At 40.5% G+C, this 18,422-nt stretch overlaps 1 protein-coding gene across 3 annotated transcripts; it reads left to right on the forward strand.

Annotated features, from left to right (window-relative positions):
• Nucleotides 1–23: 23 nt before the first annotated feature.
• Nucleotides 24–18,065, forward strand: agbl5 (AGBL carboxypeptidase 5). 3 transcript variants are annotated; one of them, XM_085431357.1, is made up of 17 exons: nt 24–82; nt 2,114–2,398; nt 2,485–2,656; nt 2,790–2,956; nt 3,090–3,267; nt 3,999–4,177; nt 6,510–7,041; nt 7,228–7,397; nt 7,644–7,779; nt 8,598–8,815; nt 8,914–9,107; nt 11,304–11,483; nt 14,921–15,063; nt 15,185–15,237; nt 15,412–15,599; nt 17,117–17,250; nt 17,360–18,065. In XM_085431357.1, exons 2-17 carry the CDS (start codon nt 2,184–2,186, stop codon nt 17,432–17,434), a joined length of 2,934 nt encoding a protein of 977 aa, XP_085287483.1. In that variant the 5' UTR covers nt 24–82; nt 2,114–2,183; the 3' UTR covers nt 17,435–18,065. The 3 variants fall into 3 exon arrangements, with proteins under 3 accessions (XP_085287483.1, XP_085287482.1, XP_085287485.1); XM_085431356.1 differs by lacking the exon at nt 24–82 and adding an exon at nt 1,218–1,373; XM_085431359.1 differs by lacking the exons at nt 24–82; nt 11,304–11,483 and adding an exon at nt 1,219–1,373.
• The last annotated feature ends 357 nt before the right edge of the window (nt 18,066–18,422 follow it).

Below are 18,422 nucleotides of genomic sequence, written 5' to 3' on the forward strand. Positions count from 1 at the left end.
TAATAACACGCTCCTTGAACATTCCATGTTCAGCAATGAAGGTGAGCCGCAGAAGAACAGTGACACGTGACGTGAGCCCCAGGTATGTATGCTTTTAAAGCTGCATTAAAGTGCACACGAAACACGACAAGTATCAAGGGTAATTTACACAAAAAACACTGTAATAGATAAACAGTAATAATTTAACTCTGTCCGTGAAGCTGGATTTAAGAAATAAGCGTACAAACCTAAAGTTTTTTGAACAGGTTTAGCGCCCTCTTGTGTCAGTACAGAAAGTGACCTCACTGGGTTGGTTGCTGCTTATGGAGTAACATTAGTTAATAGCTAAGCTAACTAATAACAGAACCGTTACTGAGTGGAAAAGAAGGCTGTTATAAATAAAAACAGCCTAAGAGAATCCATTTTATTACCCCTGGCTGCAACAATTTTTTTTGTTAAAAAATAAATAAATAAATAAACAAATAAACAATTAAAGGATCAATATAAAATGTTTGAATTTGATATTTAAATATAAGCAAAATATTTGTCTATTACCTGTGGTATTACATAAAAATATTACTTTATTTCAAACGAAGCTCGTTGCTTTGAATACCATTAAGTGTTTAACTATGCATATAACTTATGCAATAAGTCTGAATTAATGAATTAATTGTTAGTTAGTGTGCTTCATTATTATAAGGTTGCTCTAAAAAGCCCCAAAAGCCTCCCGGTAGTACAAAACACTACAGCGAGAGCTCTGACAGGGACAAGAAAGACATATTTCTCCTATACTGACTTCTCTCCATTTGCTCCCTGTTAAATCCAAAATTAAATTTAAAATTTCTTCTCCTTACCTACAAAATCCTAATTAGACCCCATCATATATTAATAAGCACTATTCAGACTTTTTGTAGCTCCCCCCCCCCACACACACACATATGAGGTAAGGAGGTGGTGACCATTAACCCCAGGTCTGCTTTGTAGAACAGGCCTTTCAGGTTTGAGATATTCTGGGTGCATAATGTCACTGCAATGCTACAGCCAAATAATGCGTGAGACCTTTAAATAAAGTAAGCCTACACTAAGATTACGTTTCTTTATTGCGCTGTTTCATAAGGAAAAGAACAACAAAGTTGGTAACTTTAATTGCTGTTTTTTTTAAAGATAAATCTACTTATATTTTGATTATATTTTTGCATGTCCACTGTAATAAGCAGACCAAATGCACAGAATGACTTTAAAACGTTTCGCCTGCAATTTGTTAGGCTAAGACACAAGGAAATTTCCAGGCAGTGTCAGTTCTCCAGAGAACCCTGAACGCAGCATACAGAGCTATGAATTGAGGGTTGAGAAGGACGGTGAAACAAAAATGGACATCGATCGAAAATAGGCTGGTAAAATTGACATTTTATATTTTCACATAAAGACGCTGATGCAGATTAGGTGTCGAGGTAGTGTGTGGACCAAAAACGTAGAATAATTAAAAAAAAAACAGATTCCTTCAGAGCAATGACTGCTAGTTCCGTTGCTAAGTTAGCCTCCGTAGCTTAGAAAGGTATGCTAGCTGTGTGGAACATTAATAAAGGAAGGACACTGGCTATTAGCTGTGTAATCGATTTTAGCTAGCGGTTGCTAATTTGCCTTAAATCATGTGAAATCTTTTTATGAACCGACTGTAATGCTTGCAGCCGTTAGTTCACTCCCCCTTTTTACGCTGCCCTCGATTTCTCGGTCAGCTGTTGTTGTTATTGCTTGTTGTTGATACACTGAAACGTTATTTCATCTTGTTGGAGAGACTTTCACTCGCGTTTTTGTTAATGATAAGGAAACAGTAAGCAACCAATGTACAGCAATGGCTACACGTATAAAGCTTGTAATTGTAGAAAATGTTTTGTGTTGTTGGTTGTGGCCATCGTTGTAGTTTCTGTAATGGCCTCGAGATGTCGCTGTTTAGTCTTACAATCAAAAACTAGTATTATGGTATATTACATCTGTATAAAATTCTTTGTTTATTATGTTTTTGAGAAATACGTTACATATACATAAAACCCCTGTTGTAGCCGGTTATACCTCCTTTCCCTTTTATGTTTTTGCCCAGTGTTAACATATTTTTGTAACCCTAATTTCATGACAGGTGATCTGTGTCAGAACTCTGACGGGCACTTCACAGAAAAGAAAAGTGAAAGAGGCCAGAGTTCAGAGCCATGGAGGCTCGCTTTGGGAATATTGTGTTTAGCTCCAAGTTTGACTCAGGGAACCTGGCACGTGTGGAGAAGGTGGAGAAGGGCAACTCCAGCCTTTCTTCTGACACACCTTCTAGTGGAAGCTCCTCCTCTGGGTCAAGCCTCACCCCTGATTATGAGTTCAATGTGTGGACGCAGCCAGACTGTGCCGGCACAGAGCACGAGAACGGAAACAGGTAACCAAAATTTAATTTTTCGTGCCACACCAACTTTACCACATTAGATGACTTAAAGTATCCCGTATCATGTTGTGGTTTTTCAGATCATGGTTTTACTTCAGTGTGAAGGGGGCAGCACCTGGGAAGTTACTGAAGATCAATGTGATGAACATGAACAATCAGAGGAAACTCTACAGCCAAGGCATGGCTCCTCTCGTACGCACTTTACCGGGCAAAATCCGCTGGGAAAGGATACGAGACAGACCAACATCTGAGGTAGATATTCACTCTCTGAGCCTGTCAGAGAGGATGTGGGCAACAGGACTCAGTGAGGCAGAGTACTGCCTGTCAGGCTATTATTATCCATCTATAAATATCATTCTTCTTCTTTTCTTCTGCTGCTTTTCAGATTGTAGATAACCAGTTCATCCTTTCATTCACTCACCGGCTATTGGAGGTGAGAGGGGCTACCACCTATTTCTCCTTCTGCTACCCATTCTCTTACACAGAGTGCCAGGAGATGCTGCAGCAGTTGGATCAGAGCTACCCCAGGGCTGCTCAGCTCAGTCCGACCAGGTAAAGCGCACAAAAGACACAACTATGTACACACAAATTTGGAATCTTTTCTTTGTCAAAGTACCTTAAATGTGTACAGTTCTCTAACATTTTTTTTCCTTAAACTCTTTCCTGCACTGCTCCCACTGCTTAGTACTCCAGGCACTGTGTATTATCATAGGGAGTTGCTATGCCACTCTCTAGATGGCAATAGGGTGGACCTTCTCACTGTGACCAACTGCAGCGGGATGCAGGATGAACGGGAAGCCCGTCTGCCCAAGCTGTTTCCTGACACCAACACTCCAAGACCACACCGCTTCCCTGGCAAAAGGGTATCATTTAATCATACACAAAAACAAAACAATCACTATTCTGTAAAGGTCCCCTATTATGAAAGTTAGTTTTAGACCATTATGAGATTTTTTTTAAATACATTCCCGTGTGTAAAGTATGATCTGTGAAGCAAAGTCACAATGCACATTCTTCCGAAACCGGGCACCTAGACCGCCTCCAAGCAGTTAGCCTCCCCCCATGAAGAAAAGAGTAAACTAGTACATTCGCACATAATCAACCCATAGCTGCTTGTTTCTTCCTCGGTGAGTCTGATGTAGCGAGTTATAGCATGCTGCTAATATAGATGCTAAATGTAATAATGTGGATTGTCAGCAGCAATTTTCCCACCTTAGAAAGGACTGTTTTACCACAAGTAAAGAAATGATCATTTTAATTTAAACTTAACTGGCTTTTTGTTAAGCTGCATCCACACTGGAAGTGAGTTGCTCATTGTGCATTACTTTTAAGCTGAAGACTGTTCACTTGCAGAAATTCCAGGTTTTGGCTGCCTAGGTAAACCCCTAATGTATTTACTACCAGTACAAATGTCAATTATTGGCATTCTTAAAGTCACTGAATATCCTTGACTTTCTGTGATCTCCAGTTGCCACATGGCTGTGAATCACTTCCAGTGTTTTGTAGATTGGGACCTTTAATGATAATTTATAAGACTCTGACCTTAAACAGGAACGTTCACTCTTGGTATTTGCGTGTCTGTGTGTGTTCCCAGGTGTTTTTTCTCAGCAGTCGGGTGCACCCTGGGGAGACTCCCTCATCATTTGTGTTTAACGGTTTCCTCAACTTCATCCTGAGAAGAGATGACCCACGTGCACATGCGCTGCGCAACATGTTTGTGTTCAAGCTCATTCCCATGCTGAACCCAGACGGGGTTGTCCGTGGACACTACAGGTAAGAGTTTCACATTCATCCACATCCTTAAATGAGACATGAGAGCGTTTCCTCTCAATAATAATGTGAGTAGTGTGTACCACAATTATAGTCTGGAAATGTGCTACAATGTATTGTTGTGCTACAATGTTCTTTCATTATTGTCACAAAGCAAGTTGGTTTGATGTTGAGCCTGTTAAAAGGCTACACAGCAGTTAACAGTTGCTAGTATAAGATGATTAGCTCTGTGTTTCTGCATAGGAAGTCTTACAACTGTAGACCCATATGTACTGCAAATACAATGGATATATCCTATTAAAAATAAGCATTCTGTGTGTTCAAAATCTTTGTTTTTTGGCTTCCTAATGAAATTTTGATTTGAATGGAAAGTTTGTCTGAAGACCAGGCAACCAATGGGGATATGGCACCTGATGCTACAGTGCAAATGTGTCTGAATTTTTACAATGACCATTAGTTTTTGTATTACTATGTGCATATCTTCCTCTTACTTTGCCTTCACAATAGGGCTGCACGATTAATCGTTAGAAAATCGCGATCTCGATTCATACTTATGTGCGATCTCATTTCCAAATGACAACGATTAAAACGACAACCACGATTGTACCGCATTTTGATCCGGGACGTAATCTGCATGAAAACAAGCGCTCACTCTTCCTGCTCAACAAATGACAAGGGCGGAGCCTTATACCACGTGATATAGAAGCTGTGCCGTGTGATGCTAAAATTATCAGGGGGAAAAACAATGGAGAGCACGTCAGGGATGACGAGAAAGTGACAGGAGAAAATCCGTCCCGGTCAACCACCCAAACACCAATAACGGGAACCTTATACAGCACTTTCCTATACCCGTCGAACTTCCGCAGGCACAAAGAAATTACGGAGGCTATCACTTATCACCTGACCAAAGATATGGCTCCCATCAACACTGTGCAAAACGAGGGATTTAGGAAAATGATCAACACCCTAGACAAACGCTACACAGTGCTGTCCCGCAACTATTTTTCTATTGTTGCACTACCTGCTCTGTACACGCAGCGTCGAGCAACGATGGAGACGGAATTTCAAGCAGTACAACATTTTGCGGCAACGACAAAACGTGAGACATTTGTTGTTTTTATGTTTATTTATTGTTTTTATGTTCAGTCTCAACTGTTACGAAGTTGATGTGCAGTTAATAAGTGCAATAAATATTTATACTGGAAAAGAAAATCGTGAGAGAATCGTGATCTCAATTCTAAGCCAAAAAATCGTGATTCTCATTTTATGCAAAATCGTGCAGCCCTACTTCACAACATTCATTGTCAATATCAACTGAATGTCTCTGCTAACATGTGCATACATTTAAAACTTATATAAGAACTAATTTATGCATGTGTGTGGCCAATGAACCTGCTCGTTTTAGGAGAAATCAAGAAATCCAGCTGGAAAAATTAGGTTTCTGCAAGCCCTATGCAGTTATCACTCAGGGGGAAAAAAGCCCAGTGACTACGACCTACTCAGAAATTACGTGCAATTTAATGCAGGCGCATTTGCACTCAGTTAATGGAAAGCTGCCCACCTGCTATCTGCTGTAACACTGTGAAGATATGTATATGCTGACACAGGGGTGAGAGAATAAGAGACACTGGAGAGTTTTTTTCACATTCCCAGCAATAATTTAGACTACACCAATGAGAGAGCACCAAATCATGGTAGACCTAGTGGACACAGGAAGACAGAGTAAAATATCATTAAGTCATAATCTGGTTTTAGCCTGGTTCTTCTTTAATATTTTAACTTTTTTCAGTTTTGAGGTTTTATGTTTAATTATTGTGTACAGACGATAAATTGCTTGCGTTAAATAAATAAAAAAGCAATATCTTTCAAGATGTGACAACTTAAAATACAGTGATGGAAACCCTGGCTCTATTCTGGTTATGGAAACTGCATTTGGTACAAATGATAAGATTCTGGAAATCAAACTGGAAGGGAAAGTCTACCACAGCTGAGTTTAGTTTAGGCTCATCACTGCTACTAGTCATAAGGAGGTTAGAAGAGCCAGCAGAGGTGAGATGTGGTGACCTTTTTACCAGATGTCCCTGTGTCTCAGAGAATGATGCACTGAGGTGTCAGTAAATGGTGACGCTGCTTTCTTGGCATGTTAGTGGTATGCTGCCTCTTCTTTTGATTCCCAGACCTGTGTTCCTCTGTACAATCTAAACATCACCGTGTAATAATGTATAAAATAGCTCACATGTTAAATATAGCAGAGGTGAAGTGTACAAAATACTCTCTGCTGGGTTTAGACTTGTCGACAATAAAAGATTCTTTACTTTCTCTTTTTTTTTTAAAGGACGGATTCCAGGGGTGTGAACCTGAATAGACAATACTTGAACCCCAGCCCCGAGTTACACCCGTCCATCTATGCAGCCAAAACACTGTTGCTCTACCACCACACACACAACCGCTTGCACAAAACACAGCCAAGCACTCGTTCTAACGGCCCCACCCATACAGAGCCCCCAGCTGCTAAAACAAAACCTGCAAATCAGCATGAAGCACCTCCCCTCACTGCCCTCGAAGTCACCTTAAACCAACGGAACGCTGAGAAAGATGCAAATCCTGCGCAGCCAGAGGTCCCCATGATGATGGAGGAAAACGCCTGGGCTACCTCAGAGGCGGAGAAGGGAGATCAGAACAGCTCATCGAGCTCCACAGAGACTGTAGTTCCAGGTGCTGGAGATTTAGCAGTACCACAGGTGGAGGAACAGGAGTCGGTGCCACCACAGGAGGGGGGTGTGGCATATTATGTCGACTTGCATGGGCACGCGTCTAAACGTGGGTGTTTCATGTATGGAAATAGCCTTCCTGATGAGAGCCAGCAGGTAATAATGAATGCATTTTATCCATTACTTTGCAGTACTTTTGCAAAATTGTCAAATAACATTCAAATTTGTTTTTTACTTTTCTTTCATTGAAATTTTTTTTTTTTTTAGAAAAACATTTTCTACATTACATTTGTAATACTTTCTGTCACGTGTGTCTGAATTGCTGTGATTTTCTTGCCGCAGGTCGAGAACATGCTGTATCCAAGGCTGATCGCTGTGAATTCTGCCCACTTTGATTTTCTGGGCTGTAACTTCTCTGAGAAAAACATGTACGCACGAGACAAGAGAGATGGCCAATCTAAAGAAGGCAGCGGTCGGGTTGCCATTCACAAGGCAATAGGGCTGCTTCACAGGTCAGACATTAGATTTATGACATTGCTGCAATCTGTGTTCGGTGTAGGAAGTTTATGTAGTCATTTTTCAGGTGTTTAAAGTGTGATTTCCAGAATTTTTACTCAGTTTCGAATTAGCCATAATGACCAAGTGCAGATTTTGTGGGCCCAGTACAAATTAAGTTGCAAAAAGCCTTGGAAACACAGTAATGCTTTTGTGTTGTAATTTTATATTTTATCTTGCTTCTGCAACTGGGTACCGACCAGTTACACTCTGGAGTGCAACTATAACACAGGAAAAACCATGAATACAATCCCACCTGCCTGCCATGACAACGGAAGAGCTACCCCCCCTCCACCTCCATCCTTCCCTCCAAAATACACTCCAGAAATATTTGAGCAGGTAGGAAGCGCATATATAACACACATGCATATCATATCATATCATATCATATTATGCTCCACTTTTCTTTGAATTATTTCCCACCCATAGACTTTACTTGGGAGGTATGTCCAAGTGTATTACCATCCCCTTCAAGCATACTTGTCACCTCACATTAGAATTTTCTATTTTCATTTTTTTTATTGATTAGTGAGAGCAACATCTCAAAGACAAGGCCTACTTGCTCTTATTTTGAAAGCACACTAACCACAGCCTGCAGCATACTTTATGTGGAACCGGTTAAGACACATGTGATGAGCTCACTGAAGCTATAGAGCAAAACGAGGGTTACCTTGACATCAAGACAATGGAGTTAGAGTTATTCGGCAGGATGAAAGACTCACTAGAGAGCAGATTATATTACTTAGATGTTGTTACAAAGTATTTGGCAAATCAAATATTTAGAAAGAGAAACTATGTTGCTAATGACCGATAAAGCACTTGTATGCACCGACCCTCCTCCTCCAACAAATAGAACCTAAATCTATGACCTAAATCAATACCATCTGGAAAGTGTAGGAAAAACATATCTGGACAGAAAAACACAGTGGAACACTGTCAGTCATTGACTGGCCTCCCCAGAACCCGGATCTATATTTGCACATTTTAATAAATCATTGCACCTGTTTCCCATTTTTCTACAAAATATAAAGAAATGAGATGTGTCTCAAGACAGTACTGTACACCTACCCTGACATGTTAAAGAAATTTGGCAATTTATGTAAACAAAGTGTGCCCATCTATATCAGTTCTGAAATAAATTTGGGTGATGCCATCAGGTGGGGCGTGCTGTGGCGATCTCTGCCCTGGACATGGCAGAGTGTAACCCTTGGCCGCGACTGGTGCTTTCTGAGCACACCTGTCTGACAAATCTGCGAGCCTGGATCCTCAAGCACGTCCGCAACACCAAAGGACTGAACACTCACATCCATGCCAACCCTCCCCCACGAATACACCACAATGGCAGCAAGGTGTCACCACCAAAGAGCTTTAACAAGTGAGTTCCCACACATTTTTTTAACTTGGATGCCTTTAGTTTGTCCAAAGATAACAGCTGGGTCATGGATTTCTGTGATTTCTTCATTTTCCTACTAGCTGTCTGTCTGGATCTGCATCGGAGAACACCTTCAGCCGCGTCCGCTGCAACAGCCAAAGTAGCAGCAGCCAAACACCCTCGCCGAAGATGCACAATTCCCCAAGTTTTACTTTCGGGTGCCCCCCACCCCGAACTCATACACAGCACAACAGCAGCGGACGTGGAGGCAACAAAACACTCGGGCCAGTCAGAGGTAAGTTGAATTCCCAACTATCTGCCTGTGCTGTGGCTGCCTTTTTTTCTTTTTTTTTTCTTAAGTCACATCTCCTTTAGTGGTCCTCTGCTCCACTCTCTCTCTCTCTGTATCACAAATCCTCTCTTATGGTCTCTCTCTTTCTCATTTTCTTCTCTTTCCTTTTCTTCAACCTCTTGTTCGTTGCTGTTGGAGCCGTTCAGAAAGGCTGGCTGATGTGTTATTGTCTGCGTGAATGTTAGTTTCTGGTTTGCTGCGCGTGACGTGAAACTGGCAGCAAGGTTTGGGATGAGCTTGGTGTCCTGGATGTTAACGACCTGTAACATCCCCCACATTACCCCCGCATGACCTTTGCATGACCCCTTTTCCTGCTGCTGTGTCCTTACCCTAAAGAAATCTTTCTCACAGTATGGATAATACAGTATTCTAACATGATGTTTAGAGTTAGTTAGAGTTATCAAGTTTCTTTTCTCCTTTTAAAGAAATATGATGAGTGCAGAATAGACACGCGTCCCTGTCTCAATAACACATGTACCAGGGTTTCCACCAGTGTATAAAGGGTTTGCACGTGACATCATGGGCATGTCGAGCTGTCCGCTATATTGGACGTGATAAGCATCACTACTTTTTTGGCTCCTCACAATGCCTGTATTCTGCTACATCAGGGGTGGGCAACTCCAGGCCCTGAGGGCCGGTGTCCTGCAGGTTTTAGATCTCACCCTGGGTCAGCACACCTGAATCAAATGATTAGTTCATTACCAGGCCTCTGGAGAACCTAAAGACATGTTGAGGAGGTCATTTAGCCATTTAAATCAGCTGTGTTGGATCAAGGACACATCTAAAACCTGCAGGACACCGGCCCTCGAGGCCTGGAGTTGCCCACCCCTGTGCTACATGGTTGGGTGCAGCAATCATCAGAGACAGAAAAAAAATCTTTTTAACCGCTTTCCTGTTGTTTCAGATAGAAGAATATGAAAATAAAGTTGGCAGATAAAGGCATCAGATAAACAATTTAACAATTATAAGTTAATTACATTTTTAACCTCCTAAGACCCCAACTCTTTCGTGGCATGTATTTTTAATTTCTCCTTGCTATTTGGGCTGATTGGGACCTGATGAATGTAAAAACAAAGAATTACATTTTTTTGTTTTTTACCTGATTTTTGTCTCTGAGAAAAAGGAGATCCACAATTATTAAAGGGCATTAAAGAACCTGGCAAATGTTATGACTTTATTCTGTTTTACTTACTCTGCTCATATTCATCCATTTCGGTCCATTAATCACTGTAAGATATATCCTTCATCACTTTATTTCAATAGAGTTGAATATGTTTTGGTTTTCTCCAGCTTGTATATGCATGCATGCTTTTAGGTCTGTTCAATATAATGATATATGTCGGATGACGATATAAAAACATCTATCGTTTCATTTTACGCTATCGTTTGTTTCGTGGTGTCACAAAATAAACTGTTTACGGCAATGTTTTTTCATCGTTTTGATGGTCACTGTAGTGGCTATATTAATTTCTTTACGTTCCCTCTTTCTCTTACATTTAAAATAACCACACTACAGATGGATAAGCAACTTTTTTTATGCGTTGTCGTTAGCGGCAATGACGGTAAACCCAGCTTGTGGCTCCGCTGTCTGCTTGTTTATTTTTCCACATTAACCTTTCACAATAAAGCTGAAGATCTGTTGAGATTTTTCAAAATAAACTGAAATGATGACAAACAGAAGGACCAGTCAAAACAAATCGAGGACCTTATTCCTAAACGAGGGGCTACCTCTGTAGCATGGACATGGTTTGGTTATGAAAAGTCTGACACGGACCAGAAAACTGTACTACAGAATTTACAGAAAATGTAAAATTTTTGTGACATATATCGTTGTCGGGACGATAAAGGTCTTATATCGGGATATGAGATTTTGGTTATATCGCACCTACATGCTTTTTACTTTCTCTTCATGCTGGAAGTGTGAAAAAAGATATAGCGATTGTCTTCCTTTTCTCTTTCCTGGCAGAAACCCTGTGTACCAAAAGAATTTCAGTTTGCTTTCATGAGTTTTTTTGCATTTACTTTGCGTTACCTGTAATGACTTTGTTCTCAGTGCATGCAGGGTAGTTTCAGCCACTTTGTGTATCCCTACGGTCCCTGCACGTCTCTGAGCAGGTGTATGTGTCTCCCTCTCTGTAGACACTAAGCCCCAGGAGAAGAGACGCCCCCCCCATCACCACCGCTTCATCCTCCGGTCTCCCAGCAACAGCCACACACCCGCTCGTCCCCCACTCTCACCCCCTTCCTCCTCGTCCTCCTCATCTTCCTCAGTGTGTGCAGCAGGCTCCTGTCCCCTCCCGGCCTCCGTCAGTATGACAGGTCTGTACTCCCTCCAGCCCCCCAGCCTCTCCACCTTGCTCCCATCCCTGCAGGCCCTGCCCCGCCCTGGGCTGCTCTCCAAACTGAGTCCCCTGCTCCTTCAGAGCTTACCGCCGGCCGCCAGCAGTCCAACTGGGCCCACCCCGGACTGAATCTGACTTAAACCATGAAACACTGGGCACATGTCCTTGTGCGAGATGATTGAGTGAGATTGTCTTTTCAGAAACCAGCCTGGTAGTCCATGTAGGTCAAAGCGTGCGTGCAAAACATCACTGGTGCTAGTAAATAATTTTTTTTCTTTCTGCACAGTAATTACATGTCTACAGTTTTAGCACCTTAAGGTAAATAACACTTTCACTTGAGAGCGAATGTGTTCCTCAGATCTCAGCTATGACTGAAATGCTTTTTCTCACCGACCTTGAATCAAGTGCTGGTTGCCGCACTGTCCTCTGGCTCTTTGATAAACATAGCAGACTGGTTAGTAAATGGGGATATTTGCTTGGGTACCTAATATCTGCTGTCCTATAAGACGTTCAGAGCACACAGTAGATGTTATCCGTAGACATCATAATATTATAATATGGATCCAGACGAAGCTTTTTCTGTATACAATAATAAGCTAAAGCTAATTACCACGTTACTCTGCTCACCATTTGAAAGTAGCCGGGAGATTTTCTTCTTTATTCGCACAGTTGCTTTTGTGATGCGTTTAATGTTTGAATTATTTATTGGTTTTATTTGACTTTTGAGACATATTTTTATAGACTGAACACAGTCAGACTTTATTTTCTTTAAAAGCCTTCCAAAGCACCCTCTGATCTGTTCTGTTGTCTTTGGGTTTCACTTTAATGTTGATTTGTAAAACGATGTCACAAGTCGATCACATTATACTGTCATTTGAGGCTAAACATTTAAATAGCTTTTTTTAATTTCTTATGATTCAAAGTGACATTCAAAGGTTTGCTTTTAGATTTTTGTACACAAGTCAGTTTTTCATTATCTAAATACCATTAAAAATAAATAAAAACAAAAACCTGCATCATTCCAATGTCGGACCAACATTGGTCATGACGTTATAATCACAGCATAGCCTACTGCCAGAAACTGTGTACCCTCATTAGCTTAAGTCCTTAAGGGGCACCCACACAGGAAACGTTGTGCGGCTCATTCGTTGGCATTTACCATCCTCATACATCAGTAAACAGCATCCTTCCCTCTCATTGGTGATAGCTACAATTTCTCTGATTATCGTTGACTTTGGTCACCATGTCACTCACTTCCTGTGTGGAGACCTCATTATGGATTTTGCAATCTTGTAGCTGCTTTGGGATAACTACGGTTGATTTGTGGGGCTATTTGCCAGCAAGTAGTATTATATGAAAAGAATGAGTTTAGCTTATAACCAGTTTGACTGGCAGGTGTTTATTGTTTTTTTAATATGACACTAACACTGGTCTGGTGTAAATATGGTGAAGACTTTTTGTTTGTTTATGTATTATATGTTTCCTTAAACCGATGAAGATAATATTTATCCTAATTTGTTCAAGCAGATAGACATGTTCCTTGTGTAAATCGATCGTGGCAGGTGTGTAGTAGGCTGTCGACGGCTAGAGTTAATATATCTTGTGGTAAGCAGTCATGAGAAGCTGCCATGTTGTCTAAGATTTTACTCATCTATTGTGGAATTATAGTAACTTGTCTGTAATTCGTTTTTTGCGTGCTGTTATCCAAGTACTTGATGATGGTCTGTGTTTTAGGACCGGCCGTTTATGTTGCACTGAACATGCAGAAGTGAATTATTATTTATTTATTTTTTCTTCTTTTTTAGAAGGAGCAAACAAACCAGACCATTAAGGGATCAAAATAGCTTTCAGAATATCTGGCCTTTGCTCACTGTAGCTACTGTCTGATCCAGTGCTGTTACACATTGTAGTTAAGCTGTGCCTTGCTTTGTTGTAAGCAGTAGGTTTTGAAGGTCCTGCTCCTATTGTGATCTTATAGGGTATATATCCTTCTTCTTCATCTGTCTTTCATATTCAGTGTGACTTGCCTAAGTTGCAGTGATCTCACAACATAAATTTCTTGCGAATTCAAGCGTTGTTAAGCCAAATAAAAAGCTCTTGTAGAAACAGTCCTTAATACTCACGCTGGGCTCAGACTACATGATACTTCAGTCTGTCGCAGTGGTCGATGTGTCAGGTGGTTAAGAGTTATAAAATCTTGTTCATCTCTTCTTTCACAATCAGTGTGATATCATTGGAGGTACAGTTGATTTTAAATAAGAGTGTCAACAGAACAGCAAACAAAGGAGTGTCTATGACGCTGGCTATCTTGTGTTACTGCTTCTCACACTTCTTCCTAACTATACTGGAACATCATTCTCTCTTTTGTAATGTATGCAATAGTACACCTACCTTATATGCTAGCCCTTTTGTTGGCACATAGCTTTTTTTTTTGTCTATCATGACACCCTATTGGCATGCGTTACTCTCATTTTTGTTCCCAACCTCCAATCGATGCTTTACGTGACTCAGATCTGACCAGCCTGGTATCGTATAGTCTGAACACGGCATTAGCTTCAAATGTCAGCTCTCTTAAGTTAGAGAAGCTCAGAAAACCCTGCAAATCTGATGGTTGTCTTGTGCTTACTGGACAGTAGTCTCATCTAATATTACTGTACTAAAGGTTTTAGTGTAGCCTCAGCTCAGTGGAGTTACGATCTATCAGTTTAGATCAGTGCCCTGCTAAATGGTGAAGGAGTGTTCTGTAGTTGTTGTTTTTTTCCTGCTTTCTCACTGTGAGCTATGATGTTCTGTGTCCCAGTTGTTTCAGCCTTAAAGCGTCTACGTCTTCATTGAAAATGACGAACTCAGCTTTAGGTGAAAACACTGTATGCATAGTCACATTCTCAGTAGGTCTTTCGGCTTTATACTCCTTATGAGAATTGTGCCGTTTCCTTCAATGTGGTGCTAACCTTCTATACCAGACTACAGTTATGTGTTTGTCCTTGTAACGTCTCTACAATTGTCACCTTTCTTGAATGTGCCGCTGTCTTTTAGCGCCTCTCTGTTTAACCTCTGGAATAAAAACTATCCGTTTGTCAAGCAGCTACAGAGTGTGGGTCCTTTTGCTCTCTTTTGACTCTGATTGTGATCTTTATTTTTCAACTTTCACGTCAAGGAAAAGATCAACACCAAAACTCTCACCACTTAAACTTAGTTAGGAGTATATGTAGATTATGAGATATTACAGGACATTCAGTTATTTCAACATATTTGGTTTTTGCCAGCATAATTGTGATACTTTAAACATACACACACTAAATGGCTTAAATCTTAAGTTTTATAAATCAGATTCTTAGTGTTTCATCTTCCACTCTTTGTTTCTCCTTTCTTCTCTTTGTTCTGTTTATTTATGTGTCTTCATGTGGTTGACAGGCATTAGCTGCCCGGACCTTGAGACTGGTGGACCCAGTTCTGCGGTCTGGTCCAGAATGCCTCTACCTGTACGTCCTGGGCACATAGGGAGAGGGTGCCGAACTCTTACAATCACTCATCCTCCCACAGAAGCTGGTAGAGAGGTTAGGTTACCTTGCTGGCTCACTCACTGAGCAAATTCACATTTCCATTATTAACACTTTGTCCCGTATTAATATACACTTAGACTATGATGTGTTGTTGTAATGTCTCCATGTGTCACAGACTGCTAAAGACCAGGGGCCTGAACACATCCTTTCCTCCATCAAATTTAGCAAGTAAGCCCTATCTTTTTTCTTTTTTTTTTTGCATTGTAATAATTTGAATCCAAAACAGTCAACAAAGGCTGGGATCTGAAAAATGAAATGAAAACCACACTGGAAACCCCTTCTTCATGCTGATATTTTCTTTCTTGAATAGCGAAAATGTTAACCTCTCTGTCGCCTGCCCAGGTGTGAGCTGCAGCCCCACGTCAGCCGCATTCCCATCCGAAGGATGGGGTCGACTGACGCACCTCCCAAACACAACAATAAAGCATCTCCATCTAGCAATAACCCACCAGGAGGTAAAGAGGTGTCTGCTACCATGAAGGTGTGGAAGCTGCTCAGACCTGGCCTCCACAGACACCTGTCATTGTCAGGCATGTACACCTGCTTGTTGCTCTGGGCTGTTTATGACATAGATTACAGAGATGAGCTGACCAATGATCAGTTAAAAATGGGGATAAGTGACATGAAGGCATCTCATAAAAGTATGTTTTACTTGATATTAAAGGAGAATCGTTTCTAAAACAACAACATAGAACTCATGATTGTGCTTATTTGTGCATCTGACCACAGTGTGCATGAAATGTAATGAGATAACTTTGAATGACATCCAGAGAATTTTCAGATACCACTTTTGAAGCTCAGATCTGTACATCCATATAAAGGACACACATTCAGGATCCCCAAGTGGTAGAATGACTTCAGTCACCCCCTGATTTTGACACTGGCTAATATGAGGTGGACATTTCTGATTTTAAGTGAAATATTTCAACAGCTGTTTTTGGTGCAGTCATACATTTCCCCCTTCTAATTACTATGGTGTTTGCCACCTGGCTTTGATCTGCAGATGTAGAAGTTACTTTAGTGGTAATTAGCATATGTTAGCATAGTGATGCTTCAGAGTGGACCTATTAGGCACATTAGCTTAATGTTTTTATTCTTGAGCTCTGCTACAAGTTTTGAATGATACACATGCTTATTTTAGTGACACCTTGACACAGTCCCTCAGGTTATCCACCATCTTAAACAACATGTTTTACCGCTACAGTGCCGAATGCTTGTAATAAATATAAGTAAAACTTTCTCTGAGGCCCATGTATGTAAGAGTGATATATATATGAGAATGGAAAAATATATAATTTATGATGGTCAACCCAGGCACATAGCTCTGGCTCTGAGCAAGAAAGCCCTACCCACTTGCTGCTCAGATCTTTTGTTTGCAATCAGCAGCCAGTCAGAAGAAAGTCAGCTTAAGGAAGGGGCGTGAGCTGATTTCTGTGATGTAGTGAACTGAAGAGCTGCGCCAAGGCCCAGCATGACATAAATAAAGATTAATTTCAGCTTCAAAACTTTGGAATATGGAGCTGAACTGAGTGTAACTGGTCTTGTTTAATCCAAGGAACACGCTATCTGTGACCATACACTGCAATCCCCTCTCATTCACATCAACCAGACACAAGAGTCTTCCTGTTAAAGGGGAGTTTTTCCTTCCCACTGTCGCCTAAGTGCTTGCTCATAGGGGGTCATATGATTGTTGGGTTTTTCTCTGTATCTATTATTGTACAATCTACTGTACAATATAAAGCGTCTTGAGGCGACTGTTGTTGTGATTTGGCGCTGTATAAATAAAATTGAATTGAAAAGGGTAAAAATAAACAGATGGAACCCAGCAGTCTTTAGACTCAGAAATGGACTTTAATAAACTGCCTCCTGCTGGAGCATTTTATTACTGCACTACATAATTTTGTGTCCACTAAAATGTAACAATTTCTGAAGTACTGGTCCTTAAATCCACAATGTCACCATCAAGTTTTACTTAATACTCCCATTTCCCTTATTACAGTGGACATCTCACATATTCTTTGCTTCCCTCTGTTATTCCATTCTGCAGGTGTATCTGAGAAAGAAGCTGCCATACAGCTGGCCTCTAAAGCTTTAATGAAGAAAAGCACAGACAGAAGTATCACGTGCAAAGAAAGTGCTATCATAGAAAGTGCAGCAGAGGACATGGGAACACAACAACAGGTGAAAACCGATGTGCACACTTCTTGTTGTTAATGTACATTTAGATTGAAGCTATAATTTAATATGAATAACTAAAAGATGACTAGGCTGTGTGATGTTGTCTTTAAAGGCGGAGGAAACTCCAGTGACTGTGCCTGACACTGTGAACATGTGTGAGACAGTAACCCTGTGTGGAGAAGCCTAGGAAACCGACAGCCTAAAAATATCATATTGAGCAATTGAATACTTCAAAATGTGAGAGGGGCTTGTCACCAGTGGAGGATTGGTTGGGGCATGATGATGTGCAATATAAATAAATTTTTTTATGTTTAATCGTATTGTTTTTAGCCTTTTTGGGCAACATTTAGAACCTAGAATTACCTGTTACAACTACTGAGCAGCTTTTGTTTTTACTGGAATAGCTGAAGGTTAAGTGCCTTGCTCTATGACATTACATTAGCAGCTGTATTGGGGGAGTGGTTCAATCTTTTCAAATTTTTCCAGCTGCTCAAGAATGCAGACTTGAAACATCCTTGAACATTTCAGCTACCATAATTGTACCTCACATTTCCTGTTTTTGTGATTTAAGTTGCATTTTTCTGGTCCTTGCTGCTCCCCTCAGATACCGACCAATACTGTTATGCACTGCTAAATATTTTATTAGGCAGCCACTTGTACAATTACAGGGAAGGGCTGATTTTTATTTAGACTCATAAGCACAATAGCAACTTTATAATCTCATTATCTCTATTGTGGATGTTTAACAAATGTGAGATGAGTGTATTTATTCCACTTTTGTGATTTGCACATACTGTTCATAAAATGGTTTTCACCTACTTGGCCTTTTTTTTTTTTTTTTTTTAGTTTTTGTGATTCTACTCACCATAAAAGTAAATGTCACATTATAAAATCCTCCTGCGTGCAGGTTTAAAATAATGTATTATGTGTATAAGAAACCAAAATTGCTGAAGCTAAAACAAGCTTTGTGTGAGGCTTATGGAAGTCGAGGGTTAAGTTAATGCTGCAAAATGCACTCAGTGAGGTTAATGAAGGAAACGTGATGCATCCAAATGGAGTGAACACCTAAATAGTAACCCGTTTGTACTGAATTAACTTTTAACTTTTCTTCCTTTTATATGTACATGTGTATATTTATTCATTTAGCGTTCGTGTTTTGGGTTTTTTTGCAAAGA

The sequence above is a fragment of the Copadichromis virginalis genome, linkage group LG15 (genome assembly GCF_057382275.1).
Source record: "Copadichromis virginalis isolate Kocher_CV1m ecotype Utaka linkage group LG15, C_Virginalis_male_GT1.1, whole genome shotgun sequence".
NCBI lineage: Eukaryota > Metazoa > Chordata > Actinopteri > Cichliformes > Cichlidae > Copadichromis > Copadichromis virginalis.